This window comes from Crocodylus porosus, unplaced genomic scaffold (genome assembly GCF_001723895.1).
Source record: "Crocodylus porosus isolate Cpor-Errol unplaced genomic scaffold, CroPor_comp1, whole genome shotgun sequence".
In the NCBI taxonomy this organism is placed as follows: Eukaryota; Metazoa; Chordata; order Crocodylia; family Crocodylidae; genus Crocodylus; species Crocodylus porosus.
This window is the reverse complement of record NW_017728950.1, coordinates 32152251-32166722: the sequence shown is the minus strand read 5'-3', so window position 1 is coordinate 32166722 and position 14472 is coordinate 32152251. Positions and strand designations below refer to the sequence as shown.

The following is a 14472-nucleotide window of genomic DNA, read 5'->3' as shown; positions in this document are numbered from 1 at the left end:
CAGTCCCCAAGCCCTGGCTCTCCAACCCCACCCCCCATAGACTTACCTGCATGCAGCTGTAGATGCACTTGATTCCCCTTCCTCCAGCTCAAGCAGCTCCTTGCTTGGGAAAGCTGGGAAGTGCCAGGAAAAATGTTGATGCTGAGCAGAGCAAAATCCTTGACATTGTTTGGTATTTTTAAAAACCGTCCAGTCCAGACAGAGATCTGGGGATCCAAAAAGAGGACATGTCCAGGTTTCCTGGACATATGGTAGCCCTACGTATAAACTAGGAACAGATGTTGCATTTGTGCCTGTGTTCATCCTGGAACAGAAATGTCCTGAGATTGACACATACATGCACCAACCTTCCAATCAGGGTTTTGTGAGCAGCTGAGTGTACTGCTACATTTCTGCCACTGATTCAAAAATAAATGTTTAGACGACTTTTGTGATGTCCTAGGATAAACCATGAACTTTTTAAAGATTTATCATGAGACAACAAGACATGAACATCTGAGCAATTGCATTTTGTCCCAGGATAAAATGGTTTATCTCAGGACAAATGCAATGTCTGCTTGTAGCTGTAGCTGTGCAAATTCAGGGATGTGACATCAGTCTGTCAAAGGTTCTTACCATGACTTAGGAGAGGCCATGACTTCAACAAGGTACCTCACTGCTTGTGATAATTTGTTCTACAAATAACTGTCACAAGATCAAGAAAAGGCTTGTCTACATGATGAAATAAGAGCAAAGGAAGCCAAGGTATGAATCTGAAATATTCTAGCTACTCCATGCTGAATTCCCCATGTGGGTAGCACTGAGTGCTTTTGTGCAAGGGGGCTTACTCCAAAGCAAGTTATTTTGTACTTAGTGCATGCAGGGAGTTAGTGCAGAGTAGGTAATGTGGTGTAAATTCTTACTGTGTACCAGCTTCTCATGTAGGCAAGCAAGCATGAGAGACATCCATGTTTATATGAAGTAGTTATTATGCTGTAAAATCCCACGCTGCCTGGCTGTACACTTACTTCTTTATGTAGACAAGCCAATTTATTGCACTCCTGAACAGTCCCTGGCTGTGCTGCTACCACATGTTCTGTCCATTGTAGTTGCTACTTTTAAAGCAACAGCAACAGCTGGGGATTGTGTTGGATGTCCCAGCATGGTTATGCTACTGTAGCATAAACTTTGTGTGTGTGTGTGTGTGTGTGTGTGTGTGTGTGGAGGTGTAATCCTGGTGCCCCTCCTAATTTAGTAATTGGGGTAGGTGCCCCTCTTGCCTACTCCTAGATACCGTTGCAGTGAGAGCTGTAGGATCCTAGTCTGTGAATGGGGTCCCTGCTGTACAAACATAGAACAGAAAGATGGTCCCTGCCTCAGAGCTGGAGAGCATTGCTGTTTCAAACATATCTAGTTGCATCTGATACTGGAGGCATAGCACAGATTATTAACGCTGCCAGAAGAGCATGGAGTGTGGCTAAATTACAGGACAGAAAGGACACACAGTTGAGACTGCTATAAATTAGATCACACTTCACTGAAACCAGTGGGTATAATCACTGCCCTTCCTGTAAAATAGCAAGGCATAAGAGACAGTCAAACACAATGAGTGCTTAAAGAAAGGTGTACGTGAGCCTGCTTAATAATTTGAGATGTCTGGATGGAGAGGCTTGTCTGGGCATTGTTTGAGTAGAGATGTGACTGGGTTCAGAGGGAGAGACACACTGGGGAATCATACTGAGATGGATATAGCATGGACTAGCAGCTGGTTGTGCAAATCTAAGAAAAACCTGAGACTGTGTTGACTCAGGGAGATTTGGTGCTATGAGCAAGGAATTCCCATCAAGAAACAGATATGAAGTCAACGTGATCTACAATTTCATGTTCACATTTTTATATGTTTAACTGTAAAAAATCTTGAAAGAGGTCTTGATCAGATCTGTTGCAACAAACATATTATCTGGCTAGGATAGTAGTTACAACTCACCCTGAAAAAGGAAAGGCATTTTTGTGGGGGGAGTTGAGGGGGGAAGGAGAAGGGGGGTTGGAGGAGAGGGAGTTACTTTGTTAAACATCAGAAGAATAATAGAAAGCATTAATCTCATAACATTTCACTTAATGAGTTGCTAATAGAAGAAGATCTGCTTTATGCTTTGGTATTAAAAAAAAAGTGACAAGTTAGTAACATGACTGAAGACAACGAACGCACATTTCATTATAGCAGGCTGTAACGGGGCATACCATGGCATCTAGAAGAAGACTTTATGCCACCCTGTTCTAGGGGAAGCCTGCTCCACACTCGCCTACCATGCCTTTAATAGAAATATGTAGACTGCAGAAGGCTGCCCTGATCTTGTTAGGATGACCCTTGACTTGTGGCTCTGGCATTCTGGACCAATCACACGGCTCCATGCCTTCCCTACGACGTGTCCCATGCCTCACAGATAGCATCCTGCTCTTCATTTCTGGCTCGGGCCCCTCGCCAGGCCTCTCAACTCTGCCCAGGTCTATGGACCCCCACGGTCCACCTGATCTCTCTTGCCCAGTGCTTTTCTGTTGTCATGTGCTCCCCTCGCCTTCCCCCTCCATGGGGTTATCCACAAGGCAGTGGGGGCTGAGGCTTTCCTGTGCCCCATCTTCACCTTCCCTTGGAGTGGTGCAGGTGTGGCATTTCCTGAAGGCTGCCTTGCCACTGGCCACCCCACCACACCAACCAACTCCAGCAGGGTGCAGTTTTCAGTCTTACCCAGGACCAGCATCAGGCCTACCTCATCTCCCCATCTTCTTCACTGGGCCTCCCTTTTGAGGTTCTGCACCTCCCCTGACTAGTGGCTGCTGGGCCCTCTGGCCCTAGCTCCATTTCTCATACCCATCTCTCCCTAATTTGCACTCAGACCTCTTGTCCCCAAGCGCTCCTCCTCAGATGGCTTTACAGCTCAGATGATTCTTACCCTGACCCCTAACTCTCAGCTGTGATCTCTCTCCACAGAGACCTTTGGCCTCCACAAAGCCCTGGCCCCACTATCAGGCCAACTGAGACACCAGGCATTCCAGCTCTGGCCACCTCTCACAGTGGGTTTACACCCTTCAGCCCCAGCATGGGCCAGTCGAGGTCCTTGGAATAAGTGTACTGGCTGCCAACCTCCTCATTCATGGGTCCACCCTCTCCGGGTCCTTCATGCATCTCTCCTTCTCTCTACAGGGTTCAAAGCCCTAACAAGATCATGCCAGCCCCACTCCCTGATTCACCCAGGCCTTGAGCTCAATCTCAGCTGCTCAAGTCCCATCTCTGGGCTCACTGGTCACTTCCTAGACCTGATGCTTCTCAGTCCTTCTCGTGAAACTGGCCTGGCCTCTCTCTAGGCCTTTTGTGTGTGCCATTCCTTCCTCTGGACAGACCTGGCCTCTCTGGGACGCAGTCATTCATTCCCTTTCTCACCTTGGCCCTTGCTCTCCCAGGGCTGGCCTGGCTTTCTCCTAAGCCTCTGTGCCCTCAGTCCCTTTCTCGCAGGGCTAGCTTGGCTTCTCTCTAAGCCTCTGCATACTCAACGCTCTTTCTCCCAGGCTTATCTGGCCTGCCTCTAAACCCATGTATACCCAGCCCCTTTCTCCATGGGCTGGCTTGGCTTCTCCTGGGGCCCTATGCAGACTGCCCCTTTTCCCTCAAGGCTGTCTGGTCTCTCATCAGGCACTCCCTCAGCTCCTTTCCAGGCTGTGGACCACCCCACTAGGTCCCTAGGATCTCCTCCAACCCCATAGTTCCTACCCTAAACCTCCAGGTGTTTCAGATTGCCTTTAGGAGCTGTGGTCTTCTGGCTAGGTGGTGTTGCTCCTCCAACTCTCCAGATATTACTGCCCTCTTGCTCTTCTGATCTGGACTTATGCCCTGTCTCAGCCCAGCCCTCCTCCAGTTGGGCATGCTCTCTGCAGCCACGTGGCCCTCCTAGTCAGCCTCACCTGTCAGCCCCTGGGTCTGCTGACTCCCTGATTAGGCCTGCCCCACCTGCCAATGGCTCTGCAGCTTTGCCTGACTCCTTTAAGTGGCAAGCGCACAAAGTGTTGAAGAGGCAATGGCACATCTATTTATTCACAATATTTGAGAACTGGGGAGAAACTTCTCTCCAAGGCCAAATGTTCATTTTAAAAATCCTAGCACCAAGCTAGGAGCTAATTACAGTCTGAGGCAGTCACGATCCCCCTCTGTTTTTTAGTTCTTCCCCCTATGAATCATCTCTACTAAAACTAAAATACTGAAAGGGCTGATGGAAAAAATTTTCTTCGGTGGATCAGAACGTACCAAATTGGCCTTTTCAAAAATAAAGGAAAGGCCTTCACCCTAATTCCCTTTGCCCTTGGAGATTACACTGTCCAAATCCAGCACTGTTAACATTCAGTATATTCAACAGTTTCTCAAGAGATATTTGTATCAAAATGCACTTAGTTTCACTTTGCTAAATGTTGTTACTTAAGTCCTTGGTGGCAAGAAAGCATTTTTTTTTAAACAGAGAAGAAACTAAGATTTCACAGTCAGATCCCTATTCTCTGCAAATGTATGTACTCTTGAGACAGAGGCCCTAATGACAAACCCAAAGGAAAATCTTTCTGGGAGCATTTTGTATAAAATAATATTATCACATCCTTTCTATATATCAGAAAGATTATCTGCAAAATAGTTTGACAATTACAAAGAGAAATAAGCAGCCTCCTAAAAAGAGGAAGGATTATATTTTATCTTTGTAAGAGCCTGTGATGATAAACCACAGCATGGGATAGCAGCAGGCTTCCACATGCTGTATACTGCACAGTCACTGTTCTATGAGGCCATTTTGCAGGAAAACAGTTGTGATAATAGAGTGCAGGGATCCACACAATTAATTTACTAGGTACTTGTGATAAACCATGCATATGTAATTCATTCGTAAGAACTGCCTCACATTAGGGTGACCACCTTTTATAAATGTAAAGGCAGGATGCCTCCTCCCTCCTGCACCCCCGCCCCTGCCAACAGCATGGCCAGAGTGGAGCGGGGGCAGATGCGGGCTGGTTGCTTGGGGATCCCTACTCTGCTGCCCTTCCTCCAGGAGCCTGCACTGGCTTCACACCCCCTGCTTGCCTGGCAGCAGCAGCGGACACAACTCCGCACCGCTGCTGCTGAGCAGGCACAGGATGCTTCGCCGTGTCGCATGCTTATGGTGCTCCCTGTGCCTCCCTCCCAATAGCCCCTTGCAGGCTGGAACACTGCCCACTTGCCGGGGGAAACCTGCTGTTTTCTGTGGATCTCCCTGTGAATCTGGGACAAATGCAGCTTGGGACCGGGACTTCAGGGTTCCCATTCCAGGACTGTCCCATCCAATTAGCGATGTGTGGTCACCCTACCTCACATCCACATAAACTGTCGGACATTAAGCTGCATAAAGCGCCACAGTTATGGGCTCCACATCATATGAGGGAAAGTACCCCTTCTCACCTAGAGCAAGTCCCTATTCTCTGTTACTTAAATGCTATGCATGTTTCCCACATTGAACACTAGAAATTCACCTGCAAGGAAGACTGGAAGGCCTAACTTGTCAATGCCAAAGTCCTTTTTTCTGCAATAATACTGGCAGGCCTCACTGCAGGATTAAGAACTAGCATGGTTGAAATCAGCAGAATTTCCCACAGGTGTAGGAGTCCGCTTGTGGAGGTCACAGGCTGGGGAGACTCTAGAGAATACACTGTAGGGCATTTTACTCCTGGGCTCCAGAGTGTGAACCAAATACGAGAAAAGGTTACTTTGTAATTCTGTTTATCTACAGGTGACAGGATTCTTTTGACTGAAGCTTGTTCCTTGAACGGAAGTCTTGCAGGAACCCCACTTTGTTCTTACCATCCAAGTTAACTGCAGGTTGCCTCTGTCCTGTGGGGCATGGTCCAATGCAAGTACCTCGGGAGCTTTGGAACCCACAAGTCAGTTCCTTTCAAGAACAGGAAACAAGATAGTGGATTGTACCGTAAGACAGGATAAACAAGTATGTCCTTCCCTACTTCATTTTTATGTTTTTCTTTCTAAATAGCCTGAGGGATGCAAAAAAGATAAGAGAGAAATTAACATCAAGAATATGCCCTTTAACCTGAGGGAAGTGGTTGAGTGAGATTCCTGCTTGAAGATACTTCAAGACAAAACTCTCTCTCACTTTTGGAGAAGAAGCAGCTAAAGGGATGTCTCAAATGGAACTGCATACCCTGGCACTAAGAAGGGCACTGGAGGTGGTTTTGTCAAACAGGAGTTTTTGCCTGTTTCTCAAGGTATAATGCACCAGCTCTCCTTCAGAATCTGCTTTATAAATGTAACTCCAAACTTGGCCAGTTCAGAGAAGGATCCCCCTGAAGACACACAGGTCCTATGGGACGGGGAAGTTGGAGCCCCTGAATTCAGAAAAGGATCCCAGGACAGAGTAGAAGGACTGAGTGGGATCTTCTCTAAGTAATGCCTCATGAATGACATGTGCCCCCGGCGGCTGGGGGATCATGGCAGTGGCAGGAGCATGGCGGCAGTGGCAGGAGCCCGGCGGTGGTCAGCAGGAACTCCTGCAGATGCCACCGGTGCTGTCAGCGGTGGGGGAGTGGCGAGTGTTGACCTGTGGTTGGCAACCATCTGCAGACACCACTGGCAGCGGTGTTGGCAGTGGGGTGGTGAGCAGCAATCGCCCACAGGTGCTGCTGACAGTGTTGGTGTTGCCTTTTTGTAGGGGGTGCACAGCCATGCTCAAGGGGATGCATGTGCACCTGCATGTACCCCCTAAGCATCACCCCTGCAATGCCTCATACAAACTACTAGGTCCACAGTTTCTGCACGTTCTGCTCTAATCTATGATCAGACCACTCCTCTGGCTAGCAGAGGTAATTGTTGTGTCTCTTGTTCATCAGGGCTTTGATGTGATCCTCTCAAACAGGCTCACAGGAACATAAATGGATGTTCAATAAATGTAACCAGATAACCCTTGCAAATGGACCTTGACTAACTCTTGACAGCTGGTGAGTTGCTCTGTAATCTGTAATAGTGTTATTAATACTGAGATACAATAATGTTGTTAATTTTCAGTGTGGCCTGGACACTTAGGGAAAGTTGGTATAGATGGAGTTTCTAAATATATCGGTGTGAAATTTATTATTGTAGCAGGAAAGAGCTGTCGGGGGAAAAAGGAAGTAACAGAATGGCTTCTCAGACAGAAACATTTAAGTAAACATTTGAAAGACAAAGATTTTGTCCCCTGTACCCAAAAGACTGTAAATCCCCCTGCTTCCCCTCCCCCCCGGAAATGGGACTTGTCAGATCAAAGAATTATTAGAGAAGTGAGCAGTTAAGGCAGGGGTAAGCAATTTTTTTGGCTGGAGGCCCATTTAACAAGTTTTGGTAACACACACAAAATCTTTAGAAGATATCATTTAAATATATTCTAGATAAAAACAAATCATATACTAAAAATCAAATATCTACTAGAACATATTTTAATTTTATTTGTAAAAATATTGTCCTGATTTATGTTTTTTGCATAGTGTGTGTAGAGGTAATTACATAATAGCTCAAAATAAAGTCTTACAATTGTATATTGTGTATTTGAGGGGTTGGGGGTGTGTTTGTTGGGGGGTGGGGTGAGTGTGTGGGGAGGTGAGTGTGTGGGGCACATGTAGGGGGATGGGTGTGTGTGTGGGGGTTGTTATGAGAGGGGAGGTGTAGAGGTGTGGGCATGCATGTGGGATGCTGCCTACATGCTAGGTCTTGGAAGCCAGCCAGGGTGGGGTGGGGAAAGAGTGGGGGAGGGGAGCTTGCCCAGGTGGTGCAGTGCCAGTGTAGTCTACTCCTCCAGTCTAGCCCATGGCTCCCCTGTCCCAGGGGGTGAAAAGAGAGGGGCAGAAACCCCTCTCCCACAACTGGGGCCACAGCAAGGATAGCCCACTGCAACCCTGGAAAAACAGCCCTGCTAGTGGTGCAATCTTACCTTTTTCAGGAGCAACTAGCCAGGGTGAGCAGTGGGGGAAAAAACCTCCTGCGCAGTTCGTCCACTGCTTTTCTATATGGCTGGAACTGGTGAGGGAGGATGATGACATCAGGAGATAGCTGTATTAAAAGCTGGCAGTGGGGAAAGGGCAGGGGGAATGCAGCAGAGAGGAAGCTGTGAGTCCCCCTCTTGGGCCGGTCAGGAACCCTCCTGATCGCAAAGGGAGAGTCCAAGGGAGGACCCAGCAGGGGGTCCATTCCCCATCAGAGGAGTATCCAACACTGGGCCCAAGGAATGAGCTGGGACCTGGGATCACACTGAGAGATGATCAGTGCCTTCTGATGCAGAATACATGAGTAGGACTGTTGGCCCCAGACCCTTCCTGAAGTTTAAGTTGTTCACCATTCTTTTTGTTCCTTTTGAGGCCCCGTAGACCGGGAAAAAAACAGAGAACTAACGTTGGGGGCTGAGCACCCCGGGGCCCCTCAGGGACTCCCGTCATCACAGGGTTGACCCTGAACCCAAGAAGTCCTGTTGGGGTAGGGATATTAAACTGATGCCAGGCCCACGGCAGATGAGATGCGGACCATGGCCAATAGAAGAGAGGGAGCTGACCAAATCACCATGGTGCCGGATCTCCAAGGTCAAGAGTGTGAGATACAGGCCACCAGGACTGCAGCACCCAAGAAAGGATCAGACTAACCAATGTCTGACCATCCCAACAGGCTGGCACATGGTAGGGGTTTAGGGGAGGTGGAGCCCTGGAGCATCCGCTGGCGACACCTTCCAGTGTATCCTCCTGTCGCAGAGCACTCAGGTGCCCTGCACCTGAGAGCAGAAAACAGCTCGGGAGAGACTCCTAGTGGCAAGAAGAGGGAGGCCCAGCTGCCAGTTACCAGGGCAGCTGGAAAAACAGGTGCTAGTTGCCAGGACAACGGCTAGGGAACCAGCCGACAGGAAGGGGCAGGGCCTGGCCCATATAAACCCAGATGGAAGGCCAGGAGGGCAGTTCCCCTGTGGCAGCCAAGGAAGAGGGAGCTTGGCCAGTGCAGAGAGAGGGGAGAAGCTCGACTGCATAAGTATCCCTTGTTTGCTGCCAGGGGTTGGAGTATTTCCCGGTAGGGATTGAATGTTGTTTTGGCTGGACGGTTTAGCTTTTTATGTTATAGCCTGGGGGCTTTGTGTTTTTGTGTTCGTTGTTACACCGGAGGACTGGGTGAAGCTATTAGGGGTTGAAGGAGGTCTCACAGGGACTCCATGGTAGCATGGGGATGCTGGTGCCAGAGAGGGTGCAGCATTTGGGGTACATTGGCCCCAGCCCCAGGGCAGAGGGGGCAGTGAGAAGCCCCAAGGCAAAGGGGGCAGTGAGGAGCCCCAGAGCAAGGGGGCGGTGAGATGTCCCAGAGCAAGGAGGGACAGCAAGAAGCCTCAAGGAGGTAAAGGAGAGGGCCAAGTCACAACAGGGCCCAGGTTAAAACCATGTCAGTACCATCTGCGAGGCTTGGGCTGCAGTGTAGGGGAGGAAAAGGAGCTGCAGATAGTGCCCCCAGCATCGGGGCATATAAAGTGGCAGCCTCCTGCTAATTACATCAATCAATTAATCAATTAAGATCAAGGCATGGCAGGAAAGTAAGCAGGCCCATAACAACAGGAGGGCGGAGCCACCAATAGAAAGGCTCCAGTAGTGATACTCCTGTCACACCTCCCTTCACTAAGGGGAACCCCACTACTGAACTCAACATCAACGGTGTGGCAGAAGAGTGTCAGGGTTTTCCCTGGGGAAGAGACAAGCAAATAGGCAGCTGGAGCAGACTCCACAGCAGGCTCAGGGCTCCTGCTTGAGGGCTGTCCGGGAGAGGCTCCACGAAGCCCAGCAGGTGCATCCAACCACAGTGCTCTGCATGGGGTCAAGATCCACCCGCTGCTGCCTGGGGCAGCCCGCACTGTGCTCCCACCCATACCCAGCCCTGGCCAGTGTGCACAGCTTCCTGTCAGGGCTGCTCCCCAGGTGGCTGCAGCTGCCCAGGTACTGCCTGGATCCCCACTGCCTCCAGCGGCTCCTCCTGCACCACTCCAGGCAGCAGGTAATGTGGGGAAGCCATGGGGACATGTGCAGAGCAGCTGATGCCCAGCCAGGCAGGGGGGAAGCTAAAGACAGATGGCTCCTGCCCCAGTGTGTGGGGGTCCAGTTCCGGACTACTTTCCACTCACTCCACCCCCTTGGCATGATGAGCAGCCACCTGCTGGCACCTGAGTTGGGGGAAGGCATCTGGGAGCTGGAGCTGGAGCCCTGCAAGCTGGGGCAGAAGTCATTTGGCTGCAGCTTCCCTGCAGCCTGGCTGGGCATATGGTACCTCTTGTGCATCCCCACATCTTCCATCACCTCCCTGTGCTACCTGCTGCCTGGAGCAGTGCAGCAGGTTTAGGAGAAGAAGGAGCCACTGGAGGTTGTGGGAGCTGAATAGACCCAGGCCAGAGAGGTCCTGCTGGGCAGCTTGGCACACTGGCTGGAGCTGGGGCTGTTGGCGGGTGCATGATATGCTGCCCTGGGCAGGAGCAGGCAGGGCTTGGCTCCATGCAAAATACTGCAGGGTCAGCTGCAGGCCAGATGCAATCAACAGGTAGGTGGCCTCCTGTGGACAAGATCCAGTCAGTTGCTGGGCTGGATCCAGCCTGCAGGCTGTATTTTGCCCACCCCTGAGTTAGGGTCTCCAAGCAATTTCTGACAAGAAGCTGCTATAGTGACACAGAGGAAAGATCCCTACAAGAGTCTATGGGGAGTTGCTCATTTCAAAGTTCGTATACAGAAAGTGGTTAGAAATCAGGTAAGTCTCCTAGTAAGCGGGTAAGTTTATTACCTGTTTTATTGACTTCATAATGGTTTATCTGAAATGCTTTTGTGCTAAAGCATTGTAGCGGTGGATGGGTCATTTTTGACTTGGAGGGATGTGGGTAGTAGGGTCCCCCAGGGCTCGGTCCTCGGACCCGCGCTATTCAACATCTTCATCAGTGACTTGGATGAGGGGGTAAAAAGCATCCTGTTCAAACTGCTGATGACACTAAGATGTGGGGGGATGTGGGCATGCTAGACGGGAGGAATAGGCTACAATCGGACCTAGACAGGTTACAGGGGTAGGCGGATGAGAACAGATTGGGTTTCACCACTGACAAGTGCAAGGTGATGCACCTGGGGAGGAAGAACGAGCACCATACCTACAGGCTGGGGAACTCCCTTCTCCTCACTGCAGAGGCAGAAAAGGATCTTGGAGTCATCATTGATGGGATTCAACACTGACAAGTGCAAGGTGATGCACCTGGGGAGGAAGAACCAGCACCATACCTACAGGCTGGGGAACTCCCTTCTCCTCACTGCAGAGGCAGAAAAGGATCTTGGAGTCATCATTGATGCCAAGATGAACAAGGGTCGGCAGTATGGGGATGCAGTCAGGAAAGCCAACTGTACCTTGTCATGCATCCACGGAGGCATCTCGAGCAGGTCCAAGGAGGTGATCCTTCCCCTCTGTGTGTCAAACTGTCATTAAACAACAGTGTCAATGCAAGTTTACCGAATATCAAAGGGGGCTACGCAATCATTTCCAGAGAATCTAAACTTCAGGGTGGGAGGGATGAAAGGCCAGCAACACTTGAGGGCTTCTTTTTCTCCTCACTTTGTGGGGATCTTCTGTACTGTTAGCCTCGGGAGAGGCTACATCCCAGAACTACTAGGGGGCAGTCCATGACCTAGGAAGTTGTACAGGAGCCCAGGGAAGTGACCAAGGTTGGCATTCTGAGGACAGTTGAGTCAAAGCCACAGAAAGCATTACAGGGGCATAGAAGAAGATGGAGGAACCAAAAGAAGTGCAGAGTCAGAAAGATTAGAGCATAAGAAAATGACAGAAAAAACAGGGTGAATAACAAAGTATCTGACAAATACACAGGGAGAAACAGACCCCTGGCAGGAGCCCAAACTAAAGTAACACAGCTTCCTAAGTAAATCTAAGCAGCATGAGTTCTTTCCAAGAAAGAAACCTTTCTTATTGCATCTTCCTAAGTAGATATATGCAGCCCTGGTGTCAACAGGTGAACTGCAGTACAGATTATCCTAGTCCATGGCTGGAACTTCTAGGCATTGATGTAATACAATTAATAACAATCTTGCAAGTCATTCTTTATTATATATAAAGCATTTAAATGTACCACCTGCTTCACAATCTAAACAAACTCGCTTGCCCTAAAGGTTTTTGCTGTTTAGTTTGGAAGCAGCAGGCCAAAACAAGGCAGCTTAGTCCAAGGTGAGCTAGTACTTCCTACCTGGCCACTACCAGTTTTTTCTCTGCCACCAATTCATTTTAGAACATTCTTCCTCCAACTCTCCATCCACTACTACCAAATCACCACAGAACACCCTATTGCTGAATTGCACCTGATATCTAGGATTTGCTAGCTAGATAAAATTGTTTCATAGACCAGATATGGCCCACAGGGCACAGGTTGCTGCCCCTAGTCTAGATCCTATAAATTCAATATGTAGGAGAGCCATACAAGAAAAAGTATTTGAATAGATGCTATTTATGGGAAAGCTGGCAGTGGAACATACAATGTCCTATTTCCTAGAATGCAACGGGCAGCAAAGAACAAGAAAGAACATCTTTGCTTAGAGCTCCAAAGTCCTTTCAGGCAGCACCGAGTTCATAAAGCTTGTTAGGCTTTTCTCAGGGCCATGCTACTAATGTTTATTCAGGTTGCATCTAAAATTTACTTTTGTGCCATCTCCTTCAGCTTTTTTAGTCTTTTCTCTGCTTTTCTTTCACAGATACAAGTCTTCAAGGTATAATAGCTGGTAAAACCCCTCTGTCCACATATGCTTTTAATTTGTTTGGTGACGTTCTTGTGTTTGGATGGAACCTGATATTGTTTCAGCTGTCTGGCTCTCCAAAGGAGTTTACAATATCTTAAATGAAGGCAGGCAGTTACAAGCAACCCATAACCGCATGAAGTGTGGCTATGGGTATTCTGTATTTTTTTACCCTAGGAATCTGCCACAGGATCACTGCACTGATACAGAGTCAAAGCACTTATTTAAATTTAAAAGAGCAATTAAATTTCCAAACCTTTGAAACCTAGTATAACCAATGCAATTGTATCTGTGAACTGCCTCAAACAATCGTTCAGAAAGAAGTGCACAATGCCATTATCTTATTGGGGTGATGAGTAGGAAACTGAACGGCAATTTAAAATGTTCATGTTCTCAATTTTTGTTGATCATCTTGGTACAGTTATGTATTGTGCCTACAGGCATCTGGAGCACTATGAAAACAGAAAATGCAGTGACACTATAAATTGAACATGATATCAAAATGAAAATGAATACCACACTAATTGTATTAGTCACTTTCATGTTCAATTCAATAAACCCTTCCATACATATTGATTCTGAATCTACTGCACACTTTTCATTTTACTGCATTACAGTCCTGTAGAAACCAGAGTGCCATGCTGAAGAAGTTAGATTCATTATGCACACGTTCAAAGGGGTCTTGGTATTAAGCTTTCATAAATGCAAGAGGAAGTGTGGCAGAAGTCGTTCCAAGCACAGCACACAAGAAAAAAGTAAACACGAAATCAAACATGGGAGGATACAAGAGGTATAATCAAGAACAAGCACTGAAAGAAACAAAATCAGCAATGGAGTAGAAGGAACAGATGAAAGGAGATGTGTGAAGGGGTTGAATGTTGCAGAATCCTGAAGGCAAGAACACAATTTAAATGTTATGAGAAATTGTGAAGAAAGCAAGTGAAGAGGAGGGGGCAGATAAGGTTGGAGAGCAGAAGAAAGAGGACTCAACCACAAACATTTGAAGTGGAAAAAAATAAGATTCTGGGAGCCTCCAGGAATTGAGATGAAATGTGATAAAAGTTCAATTTAAAACCTGAAAATTCTGTCCCATGTGAAGATAGTAGAGTTCTAGAAACCATTGTCATCCTATAGTTGGAATGAAGCCTGTTCAGAGGCAACACTCGAGAACAGTAGGTATAAACTGCGTAACATAAGATACTTTTGAACATCTTTGCTTTGATGCAGTGATGTGGGGGGTATGTGGCGATTCTTCTTTAAAGAAGTTTCTCTTTATTTAGTTTTCTGTTTGGTAACTTGTATAAGCTGGTGGTCATTATATCAATTTAATAATGTTTTGTGTTTCCTGTATGGTTCTCCAACCCGAAAGAAAATGTGAAACCAAAAGTGGGAGGAGACAACAGGTATAATCAAGAACAAGCGCTGAGAGAAACAAAATCAGCAATGGAGTAGAAGGAACAGATGAAGAGAGATGTGTGAAGGGGTCGAATGGTGCAGAATGCTGAAGGCATATGGACTAATAGATCTGGGGTAGGACTTCTTTCTCTAGCTGCCCACAAATACAAATACAGGCACTACCCTGCTGCAGAGTTTGTTATGTAGCAAAACCTCCAGTTTCTCTCTCTCTCTCTCTCTCTCTCTCCCTCTATATATATATAT

The 14472-nt window shown here is 47.8% G+C and overlaps 1 protein-coding gene across 1 annotated transcript in view; it reads left to right on the top strand.

Annotated features, from left to right (window-relative positions):
* The first annotated feature begins 14296 nt into the window (after positions 1 to 14296).
* Positions 14297 to 14472, top strand: part of HSDL2 (hydroxysteroid dehydrogenase like 2) — a 41803-nt gene continuing 41627 nt past the window's right edge. Inside the window, exon 1 of the mRNA XM_019555049.1 lies at positions 14297 to 14343. Coding sequence (XP_019410594.1) covers positions 14312 to 14343 — 32 coding nt within the window. The 5' untranslated portion in view covers positions 14297 to 14311. The remainder of the gene's footprint in view (positions 14344 to 14472) is intronic.